The sequence below is a fragment of the Urocitellus parryii genome, chromosome 8 (assembly GCF_045843805.1).
Source record: "Urocitellus parryii isolate mUroPar1 chromosome 8, mUroPar1.hap1, whole genome shotgun sequence".
Lineage (NCBI taxonomy): Eukaryota > Metazoa > Chordata > Mammalia > Rodentia > Sciuridae > Urocitellus > Urocitellus parryii.
In genome coordinates, this window is record NC_135538.1 from 152,067,072 (window position 1) to 152,083,064 (window position 15,993).

Below are 15,993 nucleotides of genomic sequence, written 5' to 3' on the forward strand. Positions count from 1 at the left end.
AATAAGTGTCACTTTGAAGCATGTGGAGTGAATATAGGTCCAGTTATGATGGAAAGTGCCGCAGGGGCCCAGAACCTCAGCACCCTGCCACCGGCATGAAGACTGACCGCATCTCAGGACCTTGGCTCCCGGGTCACGGGACAGTCACCGCCATCTGGGGCAGTCCAAACGCCCGGCCGCGGTGAGACTCAATGTTCAGTGAACTGGTGATTCCACCGTGTGGACGTGGGCAGGTGAGACGGGCTCAGCGCCGGCTCTCTCTCAGAGAAGGAGGAGGCGACGTTAAGTGCTACCTTGGGTGTTCGGCCTCCCCTTTCCATTTCCTCAGCTCCTGAGCTTCTGCCAGCCACAGAAGGCTCTCTAAGGTTCCACAGACACACACAGGTGTGAAGCTGCACCTGGACAAGGGCATCAGCACAGGGCCAGCTTTGGAAACACACTGCTCTCGCCCGCGCGTAGCCTGGGAGTTCCCCGGCCTTCAGGCCTGCTAAGGAGCTTCCCGGTCACAAGAGCCATGTTCCATTTTCAACCCCAAGAAACCCGCCTCTTCCTTCAGAAGCACACCAGGCCCCTGGGAGAGGATCAGTGTGCAGGGCAAGTGGGCTGGAAGTTCCAGGCCACGGTGGTCCTGCACACAGGGTCCCACGGGCTCCTCCGTCTCCGGCTGCTGCACTATCTGTCCTTGGAGCAGTAACTGAAGGAAGCCCCGTTCCTGACGGAGCCGTTCCTGGATGCCCGGGGAGGCCCTCTCTCCATCCCTTCCCGGCTGAAGATGGTGTCCTGCTCACTGTCAAACTCGGACTCGGACACCATCAGGCTGGAGTTGTGCTCCGTGCTGCGGTGCTTGATGCCTAGGGAGAAGCAGCAGAGGCTCAGGGAGCAGCACCCCTCCTGGGATGAGCCCTGTTCTTCACATTCAGCTCCACTATTCTGGGTGCAGGTCACAGAAGGGGCGTAGATGTGTCCCCTGAACCTTCAGCAGAGCAAGTGGCTTGGGGTTCCCAGTGATCAGCAATAGGAACCTTGCTGTCACACCTGAGCTTTGGCAATTTCCAGCTGTGTGACCCTGGGCAAGGTACCTAGCCTCTCTGGGCTTTCATTCTCCTCATCTCTCAATTGGGTTTCTGGTGAGGATCAAGTGAGATAGTGCTGTGAGTGTCTAGGCCCAGCATTCCACAGAGTGAGCACTCAATGAGAGCTGTCAGGACTACTCTATAGTTCAACAGATTTTGAGTTCTTGGGGTTAACAGAGGAGCAGAACAGGAAGGAGAGTGATCCCTGCTCTCAGAGAAGGAATAGACATAGACAGGTGAGCAGACAGCGCCACAGACGAGAAATAAACACCGACCTCAATCTAGAGGAGGGGCCCCAACTGCTCGGGGGCCTTCCATCTAGCTGGGAGCTGGGCAAGAGGAGGATCTGGCTGGGGAGACAGAGCACGGGCATGGACTACGGGCAGCACCCAGAAAGACTCAGGACCAGACCGTGGCCAACGATTCACACAGGAAATAGCGAGTGGGAGCCGGGGCCTCCCAGAGAAGCACGGAGCCAGGGCAGGACGTGGAGTCCGGCTTCCCCCCGCAGCAGAGGCAGACAGTGGCAAAGGCACAGGCTGCGGGACAGAGGAAAAGGCCCGGGGGACTGCAGACGAGGCTGCCGTGATCTCCACGCTACGTCCCCTCGAAACGCTCTACCCCCAAGGAGAAGGCCCTGAGAGGCAGTGTCTTTGGGAGGTGACAGATGGGGTCACAGTCACAATCAAGGAGGCACTGGAGAGCTCCCCTGGCACCCCCCACCCCCACCCCCCACACACACGGTGCAAGGCTATGGGGAGAGGGTGCCTTCAGGAGGAGCTGGCCCTCACCGGGCACCGAATGTGCTGCCCATGTCCAGACCCAGGAGGAACTGTGGTCTAGGGACATGTGGATGGATGAGAACTACGGGTCAGGTGCGCGGCAAGCACCCAGCACGGTTCAGCCCTTGTCATTACACAGTTCAGAGGTGAGACCGTGAGGATCTGAACGAGGGTGGAGGAGACAGCAGGAGACTGGCAGCTGGAGCTGGGGACCAGGTGAGCTCCAATGACTGAGTCCTGCACCTGGGTAAGAAGGGCCTCAGGAGGACAGAGACACCAGGGGGTGGGCATGTTCCAAGTGGGAAGCGGTGACCTAATGCAGCCAGAGGACCCTGAGCTCTTAGGTGTAGTCACTCTGGAGCACCTCCAACGTCAACTATGTAATGTAAACAGTGGGCACTCAATAAATGCACACTACTCTGAACTTGCAGTGAAGCTCTTGCTGCCAAAGCCTCTGACTACACTCGGTGTACCCAGGCAGTCCTGGCCTCTGTCCTCAGGCTTCCCCAGGCTCCCACAGGACTCCCAGCACTGCAGGGTCTGATGTGCCCTCAGGCTGAGCTCCTGGTAAGGTAGGTGAAGGTTCATCTCCCTCCATCCCAGGGAACCCGGGGACTGTGCAGGGGCAACACTGAGAGTGGGCAGCGTTTGCATTTCTTGACCTTGAAAGTGAGTATGTCCCTGTGTGAGCATGAATTTAGCTGAAAGCCAGCGTCATGGCAGATCCACAGATGCCCGGCTGAGCAGCCGCAGAGGCCAGAGAGGGCACAGGAAGCAGGCCGCAGTTAATACTGAGCTCCCAAAGCCAACTGAGGCGGGCAGGAGAGGCCCACGTGCAGGGCGCCCTGAGCGGAGCTAATGCAGCTGCCGGAGAGTGCGGGCTTGTGAGGTCTACATGTTCTTTTGCTGCATTTCTGGTCTGGCAGGCCAACAGCGACGAGCGTTCACACAGGAGCTGGGGGACACTGTGTCGTGCCTCCTGCCACCACAGGGAACAGAGCCAGGCACTGGGTGCCAAGGAGCCTTGCCCTGGGGTCCCTGGGCAGAGCTGACTGATGACAGACACTTCACGTCCCTCACCATCGAGGCCTAAAGCTCTCTGCCAAGATGGCACTATCTAAGGCCACAGTGCTCCCGTGGCAGGTCCCAGGACCCAGGCGCTGGCTGTCATCGCAGGCTCCATCCGGGTCACTCTTCCTACCTAACTGAGCCATTTCCCTCCCTGGCAAACACCCTGGCGAGGTGGCGCGGGGCCCGGGGACCGCGAGGGCTTCTTACTGTATTTGGGCCTCAGCTCCATTCTCTCCTGTTCGTCCATGTCGTCCAGGATGGTGTACTTCGTTTTCTTCCTTATTTTAGTCCTTTTTTGTCTGAAAGGAACAATGAAAAGCTCAACTCAGATCCATCACTGGGACCCAGGGTTGGGGACACTGAGGAGCAGACACTGAGGAGGTGTTGGCCTCTGGTGTTAGGAGTTGACACTTCAGCTCCTCACCGTGAGACCAGGGGCAGCTGGAGCCCAGCAGGGCCGGCACGTGCCTCGCAGAAGTCCCCTGCAGAGAGCAGCAGGAGAATGTGCCGGGAGTGGGAGAGCCACCCCCTGGGCCCGTAGCCAAGGCTCTGAGGGACGGAGCCCCGAGAGCAGCCCCCAAACCATGGGTCCAGGGAGCTTCTCCTTACTAAGGAGAGAAGCCTGGTCAGCAAGCTTCCCCCAAAGCATTAGCACCTCGAATGTCAAAGATGCAGGAGTCAAACTGGCAGTCAGAGGAGGAAAAACAGCAGAAATTATACTACAGGACGTTCCCGAGTTTAGTCGTTGCTTTAGCAACAGGTCAGACCTCCACTCTATCACAGCGCCTGACAACCAGGCTGGAAGACGGTTTGAAAACACCTCAAAACCAGGCCAAGGTAGGTAAAGAACAAAGAGGAATCTCAATTTTCTGATCTCGAGGTGAATAAGAGATGGGCCTCTCACCCTAGGCCAGAACCTCCTAGCTCTGGCTTTGAGAATTCTCCTAGACTGCGGTGCCTCCATGTTCTGACCTGTAAAATGGGGACAAGGATGGTCCCTTTCTTCTCTGGTTGCTGGGAGCACTACACGAGATGACACGAGATGACACGGGACAGGCCTTAGCCATGTCACCACCCTCCCCGTCTGCTTGATACCAGGACCCAAAGCTGCGGGCCACAGGCAGCACGGGACCCATCCCAGGTGGCACCAGGAAAACCTGACGGACCTCAGCCTCTCCCTGGGCCTGGGCCTGGCTCTCCCTCGCCATCCTACCATGGGGCCATGAGCACAGGTAAAACTTGAGTAGAAGCGACTTCTGAAAAGAAACTGTTGGTTTTAGTACATCTACTTTTTTTTTTTTTTTTCTACTAAGGATTGAACTCAGGGGCTCTCAAGCAGTGAGTCACCTCCTCAGCACTATTTTGTATTTTATTTAGAGAGAGTTTCACTGAGTTGCTTAGCACCTTGCTAAGTTGATGAGATTTACTTTGAACTTGTGATCCTCCAGTCTCAGCCTCCCCAACCACTGGGATCACGGGCGTGTGCCCGCCTTAGCTCACCTACTCTTTATCACATATTTGGAGCACATTTTTAGAGACTCATAGAAAAATGGACCCGTGCAGGCTCCTAAGGACTAGGTAACCACTTCCCCCTAGTCTCACAGAGGGCCGAGTGCAGGGCTCAGGGAGATTCAGACAACAAGGCAGCCGAGGGGCTTCTGGGCACCCCCTGGAGAGAAGAAAGAAAAACAAATGCAAGGTTCTCTTTGGTGATATTAGGTTAAAAGAGATTCAGGCCCAACTTGGTGGTGCACACCTATAATCCCAGCAACTTGGGAGGCTCAGGCAGGAGGATAGAAAGTTCAAGATCATCAGCCACTTAGCAAGACCCTGTCTCAAGATAAAAAATAAAGAGGGTGGGGATGTGGCTCAGGGGTAAAGCGCCCTGGGTTCAATCTCTAATACCTAAAAATAAAAGGGATTCATATAGATCAGGATGTTGTTTCATGCAATAACAACTGAAGTCTTCTTCTAGAAGTCTGTACCAGTGTTCTTGTAGAACTCTTTTATCCACTGAGACCTCTAAGGCCACCAAGGTTCTGCTCTGGGGAAGTGACCTGAGCTAGTGAGGATAACACTGGATTTGAGGGAGAACTTGGACCCTCTGGAAAGTGAGAGCCTTCAGGAGGAGAAGCAGCCTCCAGTATTAATCCACTTCTGCAGGCTCCTGCACCTTGGGCCAGATGTGTATCAAATTCTTGGACTAGCTTGTCTTCATAAAAGCTACCATCAGACAGGTCCGCAACTTAAGAAACCTCAGCAAGCCCACCACGGCAAGACATGGTGCCCAGGGAGGCACCTTTGGTTCTGCGTGGACAGGCGCACCAGCAAGTACCTGTGACAGCAGCAGATGCACAGCCACGTCACGCCTCCCGCCAGCACTAGGAGAGCGCAAGCCAGCCCCATCACATAGAATATGCTCCACTCTGGAAAACGAGAGAGCCGGGGTAGGAACTGTGGGCTGTTTGCACACAGCACCGCGGGGGATTCGCAGTGATCTCTGAGGCCGTGCAGAGTAGCAAGGCAGAACGTCAGTAATCAACACCTAGGACGGCCCTGTTCCGGCCCATTGGTCCAGGGACTCATGGAACACATACTTCATGCTGACTAGAGAACCGAGTGACCTAAAATGACCAAATCAACCTATTAAGCAGCATAATGTCCCTCCCACACACACTGCGGCCATCAGCCGAGTCCCTCCAGAACCCCAAGATCACGACCCTCCCCCCAAAATGGTCCTGGTGTGGTGTTAATGAAGCCAAGTGCCTGTGGATGAAGACACCTTTGAGCCCCGTCTTCCCTCCTCCTGGGCCCTCGCTCGACAAGGGCTCTGCCCAGCAGTTGAGGACCAGAGGAGCCGCGGGAGCCAAAGCTGAGCTGGGTTAAAGCTCTGGGGTGAAGGTCACACGCTCTCCCTGGAATCGTGGCCCAGGTGGCAGCTCTGCCTGCTTGTGCCATGTGAGGCAGGATGTGATCTGGCTGTCAGCGCTGACCATTCTTTCGGCCCATCATTCCCATCAAAACCACAAATCCACTCCTAGAGGACGACCACTGATCGGATACGGTTTTCTCCCCAGAGTAGATGGAGGGACCCAGCCCTGCCTGCTGAGGCCCTGGCTCCCACTGTGGGTGCCTGCCTGGAGGACAGCCCGGAAGAGTGGGCTGGGTCTCCATCCTGGTCCAGTTCAGGCAGGTCCCCCTGAGCTGGAGCCAAGGGAGGTGCAATCTGGAAACGTGGCCTGTGGCCACAGCAGCCCCTTCTCAGAGCTGCCGGCCAGGGCTGGCAAGCAGCTCTGCCGCAGGACACTCCTCCAGGGGAGGTTGGAGGCATAAGCCAGAAGGCAGCCCTGGGGAGGACTCTGGGATAGGACGGTGGCCCTGCAGCTCCTTGCCAAGGCCACCTCAATGGCAGGACTCACCACAGTTGCTCTCCCCATCGCGGACATAGCGCTGGATCAGGTTCTCCATCCACAGCTGGGAGCAGATGCAGCGCTTGGTGATGGGGTCGCAGCGGCCGTGGCCAGAACACTCCAGAAGGCAGCCTGCAAGGGGCGGGAAGCTGAGGGCCGCAGGGAAGGCCCTGGCTTCCCTGCTCTGCACCCAGCAGCATAGGCCCTGAGCACTTGTATGGGGTTGGACCGAGGACCTGTGACCTCCTCATCAGGAAGCAAATGGCAGAGAAGCCACACCGTACAGCAAACACGTGCCACCTCTGGCCCAGGAAAGCGGATTCTGAGAATGCACCCAGTGAGACTGACTGGGATTGTGCACAGAGCTCTTGTGTGAATGTCACAGAGCTCCTTGGATACAATATCTGCCTTGTAACATTATTGAAAATCAATCCTAAAGTCCATGGATACAGGGCGGGTCACATGACTGCAGATCACGCCCAGGGAGGCTCGCCACACAGCCACCAGCATCTCCCTAACGGGAAGCTTAAAGGAGTTAGTTGAGAAAATGACCATATATGAAGTTAAAAGCACAGTTAAAATAAACAATGAGGCTGGGGGTGCCGCTCATGGTGCGGCTCGGGGTAGAGCGCTGCCTAGCATGAGTGAGGCCCAGGTTCAATCCCCAGGTCTCAAAAGAAAGACAGACATCAAATCATCCTGATTGTATTACATGTTCACAGAGATGGAGCAACTGGAGAGAAATAGCAGAATATTATGAGTCATCTCTGAGTGGTGTGAATTCTAGACTTCACCATCTGGAAGATTCTTTCCTCTTCGGTGTCTTCTGGATAGTCCACGTTTCCCACAACTATAAATATTACTTTTGTAGCCAGAAAAAAAGAAGATTTTTTACATCAAGTTACTCTACATTATAATGGAGAAAGTCAATAATAGTTTATTGGAGAATTTGTTGGAAATAAATTTATTGGAAATAAATTTTACTGCCCAAATATTATCGTGTCCCTTGTGACCCTCACAGAAATGACCACTTCAGCATGACGTGCATTCATATTGCTCATGAGATGAAGACAGGACTGTGGACTGTGGACCAGTGGGTGTCCTGGAGGGTGGCCAGCAGGCACTGAGAGCAGGGTCCACATGGGAGGCGCACCGAAGCTGTGTCGCGGGCAGGCCAGTGGCACGTGCCTGCATCCTGACACTTGGGAGACGGAGGCAAGGGGAGAGTGTGAGCCCCGGAGTTTAAGACCAGCCTGGGCAACACAGAGGACCCTCTCTAAAAAAAAAAAAAAAAAAAACAGAGAGACCCTGGCTGTTGTTGCTCTCTATCTCCTTCTAAGACATGGCTGTGGGCAGATGTGTGCTGCAGGAAACACCTTGAGAAGTAAGTGCAGAACAAGTCCCTGGGTGTCCCCACCCACTCCTCTCCCTGTGCCTGCAAGCCATATCGTATCCACCACCGGCGAGTCTGATTCTTTTAGAAGATTCCAGAACACAACCTACTTGCTGTGTCCACCCTCAAGACCTTGAAAAGCAAGAAGTCGGCCTTCTCCCGCGACAGCCGCCTGTGCAGGGCTCGGGCCACGTCGGCGGCTCTGAGGACCTGGGCGGGAGGCCGGCTCTGCACATAGAACAGGAGCGTGGTACTGCAGAGGAGACACGGAGCACAGCCACATGCACATGTCAGGCAGGGCCACGGGGCACGGCCAGCCTGGCCACCAGCCTGTGCTGTCGGGAGCTGGGCGGGAAGGCAGGCTCGCCGGCGGCCAGGAATCGCTTCTCTTCATAAATAACGGCCCTTAGGTCTCCAGGTACAGCTGGGAGAGGCCTCACAGGGGAGCCCGATGCACAGGTGCAAGCAGACACAGCACACGCGAGGAGACCGCGCACGAGGAGCGCCTGCCTTCTCCCCTCCTTTGTTTTTGGTGCTGGATTGAACCCTGGTCCTTGCACATGCTCTACCCCTAAGCTAAACCCCATCCCTCTAAAGCCCAACTGCAATGGCCTCCAGTACATTCACAGACTGGCACCACCATCACCGCTGTCTAAACCAGAACAGCCTCTTCACCCTAAAAGGATGACCCAGACCATCAGCAGATATTTCCCCTCTCCTCCTCCCACACTCTGAAAACCACTGGTCTGCCTTTTCTCTTTATAAGGGATTTGAGGACTCTGGACACTTGGTGTAAATGGACTCACACGATGCAGTAATCCTCTGCGTCTGGCTGTTTACTTAGCACAGTGTTTTCAAAGTTCGCAGCGTTGCAGCATCTGCTGTGCGGCTCGATCGCTGTTTTATCCACTCCTCAGCTGGTGAACGTTCAGGTTTCTCCACTTTTTCTCTACTATGACTAGGTGCTATGCATATTCATACACAGGTTTTTGTCTCTCCTGGGTGTACACCTGTGAGTGGAGTCATCGGGTCGATGGCAGCTCTGATTGGCATCCTTAGGAACACCAGACCTTCCACAGGGCTGTGCCAGGCAGATGTTCCAGGGTACCCACGTCCTTGCCAGCACCTGCCCTGCCCTGGTCGGCCAGTGGGTGCTGAGTGGTGTCAAGGTGGGGATTTAATTTGCATTTCCTTAGTGGCTAATGATGAAGAGCATCTTTTCACGTGCTACTGGGCCACTTGCACATCTTCAGAGAAATAACTATTCAGATCTGTTAGTTTTCCAGGAATGTTGTTTAAAAAAAAAAAGTACAACAAATTTGTCTGTATCTCTTGACCCCTCTGTCCTGTGGCGCTCCCTGTGTACCCGTGTCTCCACTCTTCTCACGAGGACACCAGGCACATGGGTTGAGAGCCACCTATCCTGATACTACCTAATCTTAAATTAACTACATACTTCTGCAACAGCTCAGTTTCCCACTGAGTTGGTACCAGGGTCAGCACTTGGCTAAACCACGTGGGGGACACAGTTCTACCACAAGTGTTTCTTTTTCGGGCACTGGGCTTCCAGTGAGTGGGCTCTCTCATCCAGCAAGGAGGTCCACGGAACATGGTAGAGGAGAGGGTGGCTGCGGAGTCGCTAATCCAGACCTCGGGAGACCAAGCAGGAAGCAGGTCTGATTTTATTGCACAGGAGATGGACATGGATATATCCTCAGCCAGTAGCCAGATTACAGCAGCCACCAGTGCAATGTCTGCTAACTGTCCCTGCAGCGACCAATCCAGGAGTGGGCCGTGGAGCAAGCTCAGGGATGGCCACACAGGGCCTCACGCCCAGGGTGTGCCTACGGGGTAAGCAGCCTGCCGCTCACACTCTCTCTCTCTGTGCCTAGCACCAGGGCAGAGCCTGCCACTCAGGCGCCCTTAACGTATGCCATGGATGAAGTACACCATGTACTCGTCCCCACATTCCAGCGCCTGTGGCTGGGCTTTGCGCTCTGTGCCCTCGCGTGGCCTGTCACAGGCTGGCCCTTGAGCATGGAAGTGGCCGTGATCCCTGGGCGAGGCACACTGGTCCTGGCCTATCTTCTCACCAGGGGCTGAGTTTAGTTTGACAGTATTCTGTCACCAGTTTGTGCTTCTGCACTGGAAGGGCAGTCGGCCTACAGTTTTCTTTCCTTGTGGCGTCCTTTTCTGACTGAGGATTGGGGGAGAGCTGGCCTCACAGCACCATTGGGAAATGTTCCCCAGCTTCTATTTTGGGGGAATCTTGTGAAGTGCTATGTTAACCCTTTAAACATTTTGCAGGGTTCGCTGGGAAAGCCGCCTGGTCCTGGGACGTTTGGGGACCTTTGTTACTCTTCAGTCTCCGCCTGTTGCACGTGGGTCTACTTAGACTTGTCATTTCTTGTCAGTAAGTTTTTTTGCTGTTTATGTCCTTCTAGGGTTTTCGATTTCATGAGATTCTCTGGTGGGCTGGCGTGCGTTCAGAGCATCTCTGTAAAGTTCTTTCCATTTCTGTAAGGTTGTCCCCTCTTTTATTCCGGCTTTAACAATTTGAGCCTTCTCTGGATTTTTCTTGGTCAATCTTTATAAACTTTGTTGACTGGCCAAAGGAACAACTTTTGGTTTTGTTGATTTCCAGAAAAGTCTGTGACTCAGTATTTTTTGGTCTTTTTTAAGTAAGAGAAATATATGCTGTGTTTTAGAAAGAGTTCTGTAAAAAGTAACTAGGGGGCTGGGCCTGGCACCCCATGCCTGTAATCCCAGCCACTTGGTGGGGGTGCAGGGGGGCTGTGGCAGGAGGATCCCAGGTTCAAAGCCAGCCTCATCCATTTAGCAAGGCCCTAAGCAACTTATCATGAGACCCTGTCTCAAAATTTAAAAATGTAAAAAGGCGTGGGAGTGCTGGGGATGTGGCTTCGTGGTAAAGAGCCCCTGGGTTAAATTTCCATTGCCAAACTTACACACATCCTTCCATCCATACATACATACAGGACTGGGAAGGAGCTCGGGGTAGAGGCTGGCCTAGCACTCAAGGTCCTGGGCTCAATCCCCAGCACCGAAAAATCACCACAATGACAATAATGGTAGTAATAATTAGGATGTGTTTCACTGGGCACTTTTCTAAGTAAATATCAGTCCCATGGAAAACCAGCCCAAGGGGACGAGCTGATGGGATTACTGTGCATGGTGGGTTTTCCCCCATATTCCTTCTCTCCTCCCCTCCACTCAGTCGGATAAACATTTAAAAACAAATCCCAGTGAGCCCTGCTCCTCGGGGAACGCCTCCTATAATCCCAGCTGCTGTGGAGGCTGAGACAGGAGGATCTTGAGTTCAAAGCCAGCCTCAGCAACAGGGAGGTGGTAAGCAACTCAGTGAGACCCTGTTCTCTAAATAAAACACAAAATAGGGCTGGGACGTGGCTCAGTGGCTGAGTGCCCCTGAGTTCAATCCAGTACCAGAAAAGAAGACCAAAACGAACCCCATGGAAACACCAAAGGCAGGAGCTCAGCCTCACACACTCCAACCCTGGAGAGAGGGAAGCTGAGAAGCTTGGGCCGCAGGAGCCCAGAGGCGTGCGCAGGGAGGAAGCCCGACAGCGCCATCCTGGCCTCCGGGGTCCGCAGCTCCGGCACTGGAACAGCTCAGCCGACAAGAGGTACCTGAGATCCGAGTGCGCCTGGATCCGCTGGACCTTGATGTCCGAGTCCAGCACGGCCAGCAGCACGGCCAACCGCCTCACCACGGCGTCCTTCTGCTGCTCTGTCAGCTGCCCGACCCCCACCTGCAGGATCAGCTCCACCAGGCCGCCCCTCCTCGGGTCTGGAAGGAGAGAGCCCAGGGCTTTCCACCTGGAGGCGGCAGGCATCGCCTGCGGGATTTCCACACCCGGCTTCCAGGACAGTTCTTCCAGACACCACAGAGACTGCGATGGGGAGTACTTTCTCTGTTTTATCCCTGTTTGTTGTCTTTTTTCTTCCCAGCATACCTGAGCCTCTGCGCTAATCTGAGATGTCAGCATCCCCCATGCTTGCCCAGGACCAAAGAGAATCTACCCCCACCTCGTGCCCTGAGCATTGTCCACCCACAGTGGGGGTCAGTGTGGCCACCTTGTGAGCTCTCCCCCACCCGGGCATCCCAGCCCCGCGTCCCTGCATCCACGACACGTTAAGTCTTTGTCTCTTGGCAGGATAACAAAAGTGTCAAGATGATCTCGCTGCCAGCTACAGTTGTCCTTAACAAGTCACGGGGCTGGATGATGGAGTGAGGATCACAAGGGCAGGAAGTGGGCCGAGGGCTGACTCCAGCCACAGGAGGCCCCCCACCACGGCTGCATCTGTGAAGATCCCCAGGCGCTGACCAGCTGGACCGTGCCTGGGCAGCTCCTCAGTCTGTGAACACACCTGGCCGCACCTCCACAGTGGCCGTGTCCATGTCCGACGCCCCCTGGCTGTCGGTGACTCTCAAGCAGAAAGTGTAGACCCCCTCCACCAGATTGGTGAGCTGCAGGGCCACACTGTGGTCAGAGCCATCGATGACATCCTGTGAAGTAACAGGATGCACAGGGCAGCTGTCAACCTCGGGTTTCTGATCCCAAGCCTGAGCACCCTCACCCACGAGATGAGACGGTCAGGCTGAGGAGGGAGCAGGCCGGCTGGGCTGGGAGCGTCCCTCGGCTCTCCTCCCCACACAGCTCCAGGGCACAAAGTCCAAGGCAGGATTTCCAGGGCCCAAGCGCTTTCCAGGAATTAGCAAATGAGTGATTCTGTCCAAGAGAGGGAAAGACCCTAATCAGGGCGAGGACCCAGGGGCAAGGCCTGGGTTTCATGGGTCTTATTTAACGTATCTGCCTTATAACACTCTCATCTTGGGCTCCCTCCCAGAACGACATGTTCTCCTCAGACCAAAACTGCTCTGTGGGCCTCGGTGGTCCGAAGGATTAGAACAGACTCTCCAGATTCCCAGCTCTGAACTTGCTGACGGGAAAGGATGCACAAGAAGGAGGAGAGGAAGACAAGCCCAGGAGACCCACCACAGCTGGGCAGAGGGCATTCCAGAGGGGCTGGGGAAATGTGGAGCGCTCTCCCTCCCTGTGACCACACCTTCCGTACTTCTCCAGAGAAAGTTTGCAGTCCCTGGCAAGGGCAGGAAGGAAGGTCCCCAGCCCTAAGCCCAGGAGTGCCACAGTCTGGCTGGGCACAAATCACAAAGCCACTCAAGCAGGAACAAACTTTATCTCCCAACTCCCGAGAACGCCACCCACACGGCCCTTCCAGGAACACACCACCTCAACCGGAACTCCCTCCTCCGGAACTTCACCAACTAACTTGAAATCCCCAGGAAACCTCGCAAGAACTCCAAAGTAGCGGGCGCCAGAGGTGGACAGCAGGGGTCTATATACAATTGAATCAATCCAGCATCATCTTAATGACTCGCCTCTCAACCATTACTCTGGCAAAATGCTAGACTTCATCCCGACTGGGCTGTGGCCCTCAACACAGGAGGCACAGCGGGCTGTGGGAAAGTGCCCCAGGAGCTGCATCCTGGGTGGTCTTGTAGGCAGAGGGATGAGCTAGCTGACCTGAGCCAAGGCTCTCTGCACCTCTGCGTCACTCTCCTCCCCTGCGGAGGGGATCGGCCATCCCGACTTGTGACATGTCTGATATAACATAAGGAAGAGGGAGAATCTACTTGGACCCAAACAGCAATGACAGGGAAGAGCAAGAAGATTCCCTCTAGAGACTTGGCTTCCAAGTGCTCCAGCTCTGCTCTGCTACCCAGCCAGGGTGTGGTCAGGGAGGGGCGGAAAGGATTTCAGGATCCCACAGCAGCGCTGGCCTCCAGGCCCTGGGGCATTCAAACTTAGACCAAGCCCCTTAGCAGGGAGATGAGGCCATGATATGAACACTGCTGCAGACTGACTGTGTCCCCCAAACCTCACAGGTGGAAGCCCTGACCATCCTGACCATCAGTGTGACGGTGCCCAAAGGCAGGACCCATAAGGAGGTAATCAAGGTGAAAGGAGGTCCTAGGGTGGGCCCCTGATTAGATATGATCAGTGTCCTGCTGAGCAGAGACGCAGGGCTTGTGCCTCCCCTCCTCGCTCCCTGCCATGTGAAGACACAGTGAGAAGGCAGTTGTGGACCAGCCAGCAAGAGGCCTGAGCAGAACCTGAACTGGCCGGCGCCTGGTCTCATCTTCCCACCCTCCAGAGCAGCAGGAAGTGGAGTCCAGTTGGCCAAGCCACCGGGCCCCAGTGTGCTGCTGTAGCAGCCCAAGCAACTGGCACAGACACATCACAAACAGGCACTCGGCTGGCATTCAAGGTACTCGCCCTCGCAGCAGGACTCTGGCCATCCCGCACCCACAGATAGGACACAATGCCTTGGTCGTCGGTAGACCTTGAACCATCCAAAGTAATGGAATTATTGGGAAGGACGAGAACGTGCCTGCCACCAGCCCGGGCTCTGGGAGGACTGTTACTTTCTATGTCAAGTACAGCAAAAAATAAGCAGAGACATCGATTTAAAATGCTGGTGATAGAAAGCAGGTCATAAAATACCCACAACTGTTCCCTCTTGCAGAGATGCAGATTTTTAAATACTTAAAAGACATTATTTTCTGCCGCAAATACCTGCAAGACAATATATAGACTTTCTTACACCTCTGTGCTTAGCTGTTTAAGATGGGGGTGGAAAGGGCAGGTGGCAGCCTGGACACTGGGAACTTTTCTAGTATATGTAATAATGTGTTACTTCTCTTTTTAAAAAGAGACATTGATCTTACAATGTTCAGGGTCCAGAAAGTAAAAACATTTTGATTTAAAACACACTCTAGGGTTATAGGTCAGTGGTAGAGATCTTGCCTACTAGGTGCAAGACACGGCCAAGAAATAAAAATAAAAACAAAGTAAATACACCCTGGGTCATCTTTTACTGATCCACACCGTCTGGCTGCAGAAATGTCTGGACTTTTTAGTATTGTCAAACTGGTAGAAAGTCATCAGCCCTTCCCTCCTCTGATGAGGTCTCAGATAGAAATGAGACAGCAGAGAGCCATTTCTGATTTAATACCCCAGGAAAGAAGGCTGGGGCACCAGCAGGAACAAGTGCCACCAGAGGGGTCATTCCAAGGCACAGGGCTGGTCTGGAGAGGAGGCTGCTGCAGGGCGAACCCCGCTTGTTCAGAGGGCTCCAGAGTCTCCTCCCCACAGGCAGCAGCAGGAAACAGGGTGAGGGGGTGTGAGGATGGCCTTGGGCCTGAGCCTAAGCAACTCCATTTAAAAACTCCACTTTGAAACCTGCGGTCTCACCAGGTGCCTACGGAGCCCTCCAGTGTGGGCACGAGGCACAGCCCTGACATGAACAAGTCACTTCCCCCCACCCTGACAAGCTCAATGCAAAGTCTCTGTCACGTTGTCCTTGCCCCCAATAAGGGGGAGAGGCAGGAGAATCAGGGTGAGGACCTCCAGACCAGATGCCTTAACACCAGGGCAAATGACATCACTGAGAAACCCGGTGGCAGGATTGAAAGGGTGGTCAGAAGCCCCAAATTCAGTCTAAGTGATGGAGCAAATGAGCAGACGTCCAGCCAGCCGACACTGACGCACACAAGCCTGAGAGCCTGCTGAGGACCTGGACTGACCTCCCAGCTCTTCCCCTCCGCCTGATCCTCTGCGTTGTTCTCACCTCTCAAACTCCACAGCAGCCTCCTGACTCTGGTGAGAAAAGGACTTCTCCCCATGACCGCCTCCTCAGCCAGCCGTCGGCTCCACCCCAGGAGAAGCCCGCCTCGGTTCCTGACCTGATCGCTGAGGTCTGAGTGAGTGGGCATCTGCTGGACTTAGGGCCTAGGGCTGAGACTTCTGATCTGACACTTGAACGTGGCATGCAGAGGGAATGCCTGTCATGAGCCTGTCATGATCAAGTGTGTTTGCAGTGCTTAGAATTGGTTAGTCTAGAATTGTTTGCTGTGAATTAATCAATCTAGACTTGTTGCTGTGAATTGATTATGTCTATGCAGTGCCCAGCATTAAGGATTCTCATTTTCTTGATTAAGAACCTATAGAGTGAAACTGTATTGAGTGATTTGAGTGCATAAAGCATTGAAAGGGGCAGAAGTGTGTGGACATTCTTTATTTCCCCCCCCGGACTGCATAAGTTGTACCTTTTGCCCATCGCAACAGGAGACCAAGGATGGAGCCCAATGGGTTGTTAATATCCCTGATCCCCAGGCTGGAGACTGCAGCAGACACAACTGG

At 54.5% G+C, this 15,993-nt stretch overlaps 1 protein-coding gene across 1 annotated transcript in view; it reads right to left on the reverse strand.

Moving 5' to 3' along the window:
• Positions 1-672: 672 nt before the first annotated feature.
• Positions 673-15,993, reverse strand: part of Kiaa0319 (KIAA0319 ortholog) — a 42,246-nt gene continuing 26,925 nt past the window's right edge. Inside the window, exons 8-15 of the mRNA XM_077801555.1 lie at positions 14,068-14,219; positions 12,137-12,275; positions 11,396-11,555; positions 7,840-7,982; positions 6,346-6,468; positions 5,262-5,352; positions 3,134-3,225; positions 673-851 (exon numbers count right to left, since the gene is read on the reverse strand). Coding sequence (XP_077657681.1) covers positions 673-851; positions 3,134-3,225; positions 5,262-5,352; positions 6,346-6,468; positions 7,840-7,982; positions 11,396-11,555; positions 12,137-12,275; positions 14,068-14,219 — 1,079 coding nt within the window. The remainder of the gene's footprint in view (positions 852-3,133; positions 3,226-5,261; positions 5,353-6,345; positions 6,469-7,839; positions 7,983-11,395; positions 11,556-12,136; positions 12,276-14,067; positions 14,220-15,993) is intronic.